Genomic DNA, 9,903 nt, shown 5'->3' with positions numbered 1-9,903 from the left:
CACTCTGGAGCTAGGGGAGGAATTGTGTCTCTGTGTCTCACAGTTTCTTCTTGGTGCATTTGCCTCAGGGAGAACAGCTAAAGGGCACTCAGTGATCCAACTGAATCTTAAGACTCAAACTAGGTTGGTGCAGATTGGCCTAGAAATTGTAATTTTTTTTCCTGAGCATGAGCTAGAGCATTTTAATACTTTTTTGAGCGTCAGCTGGTTAATTCAATACTTGTTTTATACAAGTATTTGAACCTTTGAAAACTCCACAAGGTCTAAGCAATTTACAGGCTTCTAAATAGGTCTTGCAGAGTGGCCAGCTTTACAATCAAATGGGCAGAGTTGAAGGAATATACTTGCCAGTTAAGCTCAAGAAACTAAATGTGTAGAGTGAAACAATTTACAGAAAACATTTGTTTCTTAATCTTAGCTGTGGACTTCCTGACTTAGAACCACATTTGTCTAATGTTCTAAATTACTGGATATTTACAACGAGAGCGAGTGAAAATGTTCAGACAAATAATTTATTGACTGGAAATTGCTGTTTTGGTCAATGTGAAACTATTTGTGAATTTGCCAAATATGTTCGGCCAATAATAACAGTAACAAAATAAGTAAATAAATAAATAAATGAGGCCTATGCCTGGAAGCTGAGGCTATGAGCTCCCTTATAACTTTTACCCAGTGGTTAGTGCACTTGCCTGGGATGTGAAAAGGAACTTGAATTTGCATCCCCCATATTGCATCCTTATTCTCTTTGCCTGACACACTGTCATTCATAGTGGCAATTCACAGTCATTCATAATTAGGCCTTGGAAAGACCATGAGGATGACTCTATAGCCTGATGGTTAGAGCATCCACGTATGATGTGAGAGATCCAATTTCAAGCTGCTGCGCCAATGAATTCTTCATAGGGTTACCAACCCTCCAGGATTGTCCTGGAGTCTCCAGGAATTAAAGATTTAATCTTTAATTAAAGGTAATGTCACGTGATGAAACCTCCAGGAATTCATCCAAACAAAGTTGATAACCCTAATTCTTCATACAAAATGGAACAGCTCCAACAAGAGAGATTTAGCACACCCTGCCTTAGACTAACCTATAGCACAGTGGCTAAGGCACTCTCCCTGTGATGTGGGAGACTGTAGTTCAAATTACTTTTCCATATCAGGCAGGTCGGGGAATTCAGCATGGGTCTCTCACAACCCACATAAGTGCCACTGGCCTAAATGTCTGTGTCCAGCCCCATGTTTCATTCAACCAGAAACAGAATTTTTTTCAATTTACAGTTTTTAGATTTGGTTTGACCCAAACCAGTTTTTTTCCAGATCTGCCAGTGAACCAAAAAATCAGTTATTCACCCAGCTTTATTTACAACCTCCATTTTAGCAAGTATTTTTTGTCTGGGAATTACTGGTTTGGATTGGAGATTATTGTTGAAAAATGTGACTGTTGAAATTCTGAACTAAATAGTTTGACAGGTTTTCATTAAGGAAAACAAGCAAGTGCTACTTAGTAACAAAATACAAACTAAAGGGGCATTTTTCATTTATTTTTATCTTAGCTGGGTTTTTGGGAGCCTTCTGGAATTGTCTTAAAACACAAAATTTTAATTAACAAGAGTTTCCTAAAGAACAACTGTCCAAAAATAATAGATGATATGGCAAATGAAAATAATGCATTTTGTTCTGAAACATAACACAGAGTCAGAGTGGACTGAAAGTTAACTATAACACCTCATATTCTGTCTTCACACAGTCAATGTCCAGAAGGATATATATGTGTGAAAGCTGGTAGAAACCCCAATTATGGCTACACAAGCTTTGACACATTCAGTTGGGCATTCTTGTCACTCTTTCGGCTGATGACTCAGGACTTCTGGGAAAATCTTTATCAGTTGGTAAGAACCTTGTGTGAATCAAATGCTAAGTATTATTTATATGGTAAAATTGTATGAATAGACATATTCAGTTGTGACTAGGGCTGTCGATTAATTTCAGTTAACTCACGCGATTAACTTAAAAAAAATTAATCGTGATTAATTTTTTAAATTGTGATCAATTGCATTGTTAAACAATAGAATACCAATTGAAATATATTAAATATTTTTGGATGTTTTTCTACATTTTCAAATATATTGATTTCTATTACAACACAGAATACAAAGTGCGCAGTGCTCGCTTTATATTATTATTTTGATTACAAATATATGCACTTTAAAAATGATAAACAAAAGAAATAGTATTTTTTCAATTCAACTCCTACAAGTACTGAAGTGCAATCTCTTTATTGTGAAAGTGTAACTTACAAATACAGATTTTTTTTGTTACGTAACTGCACTCAAAAACAAACCAGTGTAAAACTTTAGAGACTACAAGTCCACTCAGTCCTACTTCTTGTTCAGCCAATCGCTAAGACAAACAAGTTTGTTTACATTTACGGGAGATACTGCTGCCTGCTTCTTATTTACAATGTCACCTGAAAGTGAGAACAGGTGTTCGCATGGCACTTTTGTAGCCAGTATTGCAAGGTATTTGCGTGCTAGATATGCTAAATATTCATATGCCCCTTCATGCTTCGGCCACCATTCCAGAGGACATGCTTCCATGCTGATGATGCTCGTTAAAAAAATCATGCGTTAATTAAATTTGTGACTGAACTCCTTGGGGGAGAATTGTATGTCTCCTGTTCTGTTTTACCTGCATTCTGCCATATATTTCATGTTATAGGAGTCTCAGATGATGACCTGGCACATGTTCATTTTAAGAACACTTTCACAGCAGATCTGACAAAATGCAAAGAAGGTACCAATGTGAGATTTCTAAAGATAGTTACAGCACTTGACCCAAGGTTTAAGAATCTGAAGTGCTGTCCAAAATCTAAGAGGGATGAAGTGTGGAGCATGCTTTCAGAAGTCTAAAAAAACAACACTCCAATGTGGAAACTACATAACCTGAAACATCAAAAAAGAAAATCAACCTTCTGCTAGTGGCATCTTACTCAGATGATGAAAATGAACATGCGTCGGTCTGTACTGCTTTGGATCGTTATCGAGCAGAACCTGTGATCAGCATGGACACGTGTCCTCTGAAATGGTGGTTGAAGCATGAAGGGACATATGAATCTTTAGCACATCTGGCATGTAAATATCTTGTGACGCTGGCTACAACACTGCCATACGAATGCCTGTTCTCACTTTCAGGTGACATTGTAAACAAGAAGTGGGCAGAGTTATCTCCTGATAAACAGATTGCACTCCATTTCTATTAGGTGAACTGAAAAATACTATTTTGTTGGGTTTTTTTCAGTGCAAATATTTGTAATAAAAATATATATAAAGTGAGCACTGTACACTCTGTATTCTGTGTTGTAATTGAAATCAGTATGTTTGAAAATGTAGAAAACATCCAAAAAATGTTAAATCAATGGTATTCTATTATTGTTTAGCAGCATGATTAATTGCGCAATTAATTGCAATTAATTTTATTTAATCGCTTGACAGCCCTAGTCGTGACAAACCCTTTAAACTACTACTTATCAGAGCATGAACTGCATCACTAACATACTATCAGACTAGCAGTGACACTACACATTTATACGGAATTGTTTTCCCCCAGACGCTACGAGCTGCTGGCAAAACATACATGATATTTTTTGTTCTGGTGATTTTTTTGGGCTCTTTCTATCTGGTGAATTTGATCCTGGCTGTTGTTGCTATGGCCTATGAAGAACAGAATCAAGCAACCCTGGAAGAAGCAGAGCAGAAAGAGGCAGAATTTCAGCAGATGCTTGAACAGCTAAAAAAACAACAAGAAGAAGCTCAGGTATTTTCTGTGTAAAAAATGTACTTTGTCTGTTTCTGCACGTCCTTATTCTTATGCCTAAAATTATAAATTACTCACATAAATTAGTACATGTAATAATATATAATATACTGAACAGTTAACTGAAAAACAAGAAGCCTTGTTTATCACCTAAAGTAACTAGTTTATTAAGTGAATCAACAATTTATAATCTCACCAACAAAATGACAAGAAACCAAATTCATGGCGCAGTAAACCACTGTTACTAAGTTCACCGTAAAGTTCTACTGGTAAAAGATTGGTGATTACAATGTTACAGAAAGTTGGCTATAATGGAGAATTACCATGCATGATATTGATGACATCCTGGGGTTACAAATCTCATAACAGTTGTGAAAAAGTCAGGTGGCATTAAAATAAGTTGCTTCTGGTTTATAGTCTGTGAGAGGATGTTCAGAGCTGCTCTATTTAATAATCCCTCCCAAACATTCAGAACAAAAAAAGACTGAAGGAAAGGTATTAGTACTAGGATATTCTCATAGGCCTCGTTCCAGCACAGTATTTAAGCACATACCTAATTGTAACCACACTTAAGTCTATTAGGGCCTTAGAAAAGGATATAAATGCTTTAAGTAACAAAGGGGTGATGGATGGAATTACTTCTTGGATAATCTTTTATAACAAATAATGTTACAAGAAAATGTAATTTTTAATATACACCTGTTGTATGAGGGTTTATTATCCAAAGACAAATTGTCTGACAATGTGTTATACTTGAGAACCCAACATCTAATTTCTCGGCTTGCATTTCCACTGCCTTGCACCTAGTCTAGTCATTTATGTCAGTACAAACTGGGTGTAAAATGCTAGCAAATCAGAATTCTCTAGTCATTTACACATGTATTATTTTACACATACTTTGACCAGGTATAAATGACTCCATAAGGTGCAAGGCAACAGTTAATCAGGCCCCCTATCTTTACCTTGAAAAGAAAGATTTCTTCACTATCTGCAATAGCATATATAGCCATTAAACACTGTCATTTCAAATCAATCAGAAAGGAGCAGAATTGTGGAGAATAAAAACATATATTAGCAATGGTACATCCTTTTTTCAAATTTGGTATTGATATCTATTGTCATTGATATGGAATTTTTAAAAAATTTAGCCATTATGTGTATTAACATTTAATATAAACTTTATTTTCTCTAGTACTTTTCATACATTATATTAAAAAATGCAGTTACAAAATTAAAAACAAAGCTCTATAGGCAAGTAGGGGGATAAGATAAGGTTTCAGGCAATATCTGAAAGCAGATGGAGATTAATTAAATTGAAGGCTATCTGGAGGCTATTCCAGACAGCTGCCACTGTACTTGTGCATTTGCATGAAGCAACAGAGACTGATGCTAGAATAGCAAGAAGAGTGGGGAACAGAGAGAAACAAAAGCTAGATAAAGTCTATGCAAAATTATTGTTTAAATGAATGGGGAGTCAGTGGAGTAATCTGAGAACAGGGGTGATGTGCAATGCTTCTTTGTGTGTGTGAGAAAATGAGAAGGATTCACCCATTACAGGGCAGGTTACTGGGTCCAGTCGAGTTGTGATCAATGCAGGGCTGGAGGTGAAAAAGGGTAGAAAGGCACATTTTCACTCCTTCCGTGATTAGTTCATCCCCCCAAAAAAGCTAGAGAGGTGTAGCGAACAAAAAAAACCCAATCCCCACAACCCACCTCAGTACTACTGTCATGGAGACTGGGCGGGCAGCTGTAACAGCTACATCCAGTGGTGTCTCTAGGACCGGTCTGACTATTAACTGACCTTCTCTAAGGATGGTCTGAATCTGTTCTTTTTGTGTTTCCAGTAATGTTTCAGAAACATCCTAGGTTTCCCAAGATTAACAAAATTGTTTTGGCCATGACAGTTTGGTAATTTATGACTCTAAACAGTAATGTTGTCGATGAATACGCCATCTTGCAAAGCCTGATCATATGGAGTTGATTGGCATTATGTTGCTTGCTTCATGTATTAACCACATCCACTATGACTGGATTGGATTGGAGTTGGGTTGCGGATGTTGAAAACAAAGTCTGCCTCTTTGGGTAGAGATGTAGGGTTGTTTTTGTTTACACTCTGTTGCTGGTTGGTGCAATGGAGGCTGGCTCTGCCAGATGATTTTGGTAGGATCTAGAATCAGCTCATTAATGGGGAGGACAGTTCTAGATGAGAAGGTAGTGTGCAGAATTTCCACCAACTTGTGATGTGTATCCGCCACCTCCTGTAAGGGCATCTGCCACCCTCTTGGTAAGATCCAGAAAGTTCTTAAATCTTCACCTAGTGATGAGGGGTGGGGCAGCACAGTCTCATCTGGGAGAGATGAGGAGAAGTGTGCTGAAGAGATAGCTTCCTCTTCAGGTGTGGTTCCCCCTCCCCCTTCCCCCTTCTTTCCTGTTCTGAAAAGGTTTCTCCTGTCCTGGCTCAGGTGCTCTCCTGCCCTGGCTCAGGTGCCAGGCTGTAGCAAACCATCTGGTGGACTCTCCTTGAGAGACACCGGAGACGGTCGCGCCATGTGTGTGTATATACCCGAAGAGTTACAATATGGCCTTGGGAGGGAGAGGCAGGAAGGCAGGCACAAGCAGTTGGCGTGATGGAATTGGGGATGACTCTTGTAGTGTGGTGGTGGGCCACCTTGAAAGGCCAGGGAATGATCTCCTCCTGCCCAGTGTCAGATTCATCAGTGGGTAAGGGTGCCTGGGGTATTGGCAGTATACAACCCAGTGCTAAGAGCGATTCTGGGTGCCGGGGTCCTGGTACCAAGTAATGGGGATTGTGGTTCTTCCCCAATCATCAGGTCTCCAGGGTAGCAGAGCTCATGCAGTACCATGGGTTCATTTGGTACCACAAAGGAGGGTTCGTGGTACATTGTCAGTACTGATAGTTGGGCAGAGCACTCCCTAAATGAGAGTTTTGCCCAGTACAAAAAGTTTGTTGGTGCCACTTTTTTAGAGACTGTATGGTAATTGTCTCTCCCTGGGTACTGAGGCCACAGGTCTCCAGAGTATCAGAGCACCTGTGTTACCAGGGGCTCATCTGGAATGCCAGAGGAGTGTCTGTAGTCGGTATCAATGGTTGGGAAGGTGCAGAACGCTTCCTAGATGGGACTTTTGTTGCATCTGGTACCAAAGGGTTTCTCTATGTCACTCTTTTAGAGATGATACGGTAACTGTCCCCTCTCCTTAGGGGGTGGTACCCTTGTCTCAGAGCATGATGGTGGAAGCCTCTGGTGTCTCAGTGCCCAAGCAGAGCGACAGCAGGGCTTCTCTGTGTCGCTCTTTTAGAGATGGTACGGTAACTGTGCCCTGTCCCTGCAGTAGTTACCCTGGGTAGAGCTCAGAGCAGCACAGAGTTAGTCTCTAAGGTTAGTCTCTAAGGTGCCACAAGTACTCCTTTTCTTTTTACAGAGCTTACAGAAGCCCCTTGTCCTGCAGAGAACAGAGCTCAGAGCAGGGCAGAGCTCACAGCAGGAAGCCCCTTCTCAAGTTTCAGCTTCCAGAGCTTCCCAGGGACCCAGAGCAGCAGCTGCGCTAACAGCAAGAGGTTCCTCTGCTGGTATTGGCTGCACTGGGATCACCCCTCTGGCTGGCCAGTTCCCTGGGATCGGTACCAAGATGGCCACACTGGGGATCACCCCTCTGGCTGGCCAGTTGCTCGGGGGTCGGTGCCGAGATGGCCGCACTGGGGAACTTCCCTCTGGCTGGCCACTTGCTCGGGGGTCGGTGCCGAGATGGCCGCACTGGGGAACACCCCTCTACCTGGCCACTTGCTCGGGGGTCGGTGCCGAGATGGCCGCACTGGGGAACACCCCTCTACCTGGCCAGTTGCTCGGGGGTCGGTGCCGAGATGGCCGCACTGGGGAACTTCCCTCTGGCTGGCCACTTGCTCGGGGGTCGGTGCCGAGATGGCCGCACTGGGGAACTTCCCTCTGGCTGGCCACTTGCTCAGGGGTCGGTGCCGAGATGGCTGCACTGGGGAACATCCCTCTGGCTGGCCAGTTGCTTGGGGGTCGGTGCCGAGATGGCCGCACTGGGGATCACCCCTCTGGCTGGCCAGTTGTTCGGGGGTCGGTGCCGAGATGGCCGCACTGGGGATCACCCCTCTGGCTGGCCAGTTGTTCGGGGGACAGTGCCGAGATAGCCGCACTGGGGAACACCCCTCTACCTGGCCAGTTGCTCGGGGGTCAGTGCCGAGATGGCCGCACTGGGGATCATCCCTCTGGCTGGCCTGTTGCTTGGGGGTCGGTGCCGAGATGGCCGCACTGGGGAACACCCTTCTGGCTGGCCAGTTGCTCGGGGGTCGGTGCCGAGATGGCTGCACTGGGGATCACCCCTCTGGTTGGCCAGTTGTTCGGAGGTCGGTGCCGAGATGGCTGCACTGGGGATCACCCCTCTGGTTGGCCAGTTGTTCGGAGGTCGGTGCCGAGATGGCCGCTCTGGGGATCATCTCTCTGGCTGGCCAGTTGTTCAGGGGTTGGTGCCGAGATGGCCGAACTGGGGAACACCCTTCTGACTGGCCAGTTGCTCGGGGGTCGGTGCCAAGATGGCCACACTGGGGAACACCCCTCTGGCTGGCCAGTTGCTCGGGGGTCGGTGCCGAGATGGCCGCACTGGGGAACACCCCTCTGGCTGGCCAGTTGCTCAGGGGTCAGTGCCGAGATGGCCGCACTGGGGATCACCCCTCTGGCTGGCCAGTTGTTCAGGGGACAGTGCCGAGATGGCCGCACTGGGGTACTTCCCTCTGGCTGGCCAGTTGCTCAGGGGTCAGTGCCGAGATGGCCACACTGGGGAACACCCCTCTGGCTGGCCAGTTGTTCGGAGGTCGGTGCCGAGATAGCCGCACTGGGGAACACCCCTCTACCTGGCCAGTTGCTCGGGGGTCAGTGCCGAGATGGCCGCACTGGGGAACATCCCTCTGGCTGGCCAGTTCCCCGGGGGTCGGTGCCGAGATGGCCGCTCTGGGGATCATCCCTCTGGCTGGCCAGTTGCTTGGGGGTTGGTGCCGAGATGGCCGCACTGGGGAACACCCCTCTGGCTGGCCACTTGCTCGGGGGTCGGTGCCGAGATGGCCGCACTGGGGAACACCCCTCTACCTGGCCACTTGCTCGGGGGTCGGTGCCGAGATGGCCGCACTGGGGAACACCCCTCTACCTGGCCAGTTGCTCGGGGGTCGGTGCCGAGATGGCCGCACTGGGGAACTTCCCTCTGGCTGGCCACTTGCTCGGGGGTCGGTGCCGAGATGGCCGCACTGGGGAACTTCCCTCTGGCTGGCCACTTGCTCAGGGGTCAGTGCCAAGATGGCCACACTGGGGAACACCCCTCTGGCTGGCCAGTTGTTCGGAGGTCGGTGCCGAGATAGCCGCACTGGGGAACACCCCTCTACCTGGCCAGTTGCTCGGGGGTCAGTGCCGAGATGGCCGCACTGGGGAACATCCCTCTGGCTGGCCAGTTCCCCGGGGGTCGGTGCCGAGATGGCCGCTCTGGGGATCATCCCTCTGGCTGGCCAGTTGCTTGGGGGTTGGTGCCGAGATGGCCGCACTGGGGAACACCCCTCTGGCTGGCCAGTTGCTCGGGGGTCGGTGCCGAGATGGCCGCACTGGGGAACACCTCTCTGGCTGGCCAGTTGCTCAGAGGAGCCTTCCCAGGGAGAATCTGCTGGTGGCTTCTTCTTTTTTTTTCTCTCTCTCTTTCTCTCTTCTCCTCTTCCCCACTTGACCCCTTTTGAAGTGAAGGCTCCGGTGATGATCCGGGGTCAACACCCACCAGAGTCCCCTGCAGACTGAAGTGTTTTCTCTATAGGGAGGAATTTTTTACTTCAGCTCCCAACTCCTGTGAGGCTGCAGTTTTAGGCGTGGCAGGTAAAACACTTCTGTGAGGGTCTCCCAGGCACAGTGAGTGTCTGGCTATTAGAGGAACTGACTTCTGGCAAGAGAGGCACCGCTTGGAGCAGAGAGAGCCAGGCAAGCCCCTGGGCAGGGGCTTGTCATCCTCTAGCAGGGAGGAATATGCGGAAGAACATGGTCTTTACTTTTTTTTTTTAACTGAAAAAGAAAATAA

At 45.8% G+C, this 9,903-nt stretch overlaps 1 protein-coding gene across 6 annotated transcripts in view; it reads left to right on the top strand.

Moving 5' to 3' along the window:
- Positions 1 to 9,903, top strand: part of LOC125644823 (sodium channel protein type 2 subunit alpha-like) — a 115,024-nt gene that overhangs the window by 33,013 nt on the left and 72,108 nt on the right. For all 6 annotated transcript variants that reach the window (XM_075117903.1, XM_075117900.1, XM_075117904.1 and 3 more), the window contains 2 exons: positions 1,748 to 1,889; positions 3,607 to 3,813. In XM_075117903.1, coding sequence (XP_074974004.1) covers positions 1,748 to 1,889; positions 3,607 to 3,813 — 349 coding nt within the window. The remainder of the gene's footprint in view (positions 1 to 1,747; positions 1,890 to 3,606; positions 3,814 to 9,903) is intronic.

This window comes from Caretta caretta, chromosome 11, assembly GCF_965140235.1.
Source record: "Caretta caretta isolate rCarCar2 chromosome 11, rCarCar1.hap1, whole genome shotgun sequence".
Classification (NCBI taxonomy): domain Eukaryota; kingdom Metazoa; phylum Chordata; order Testudines; family Cheloniidae; genus Caretta; species Caretta caretta.
This window is presented reverse-complemented; position numbering and strand designations above follow the sequence as displayed.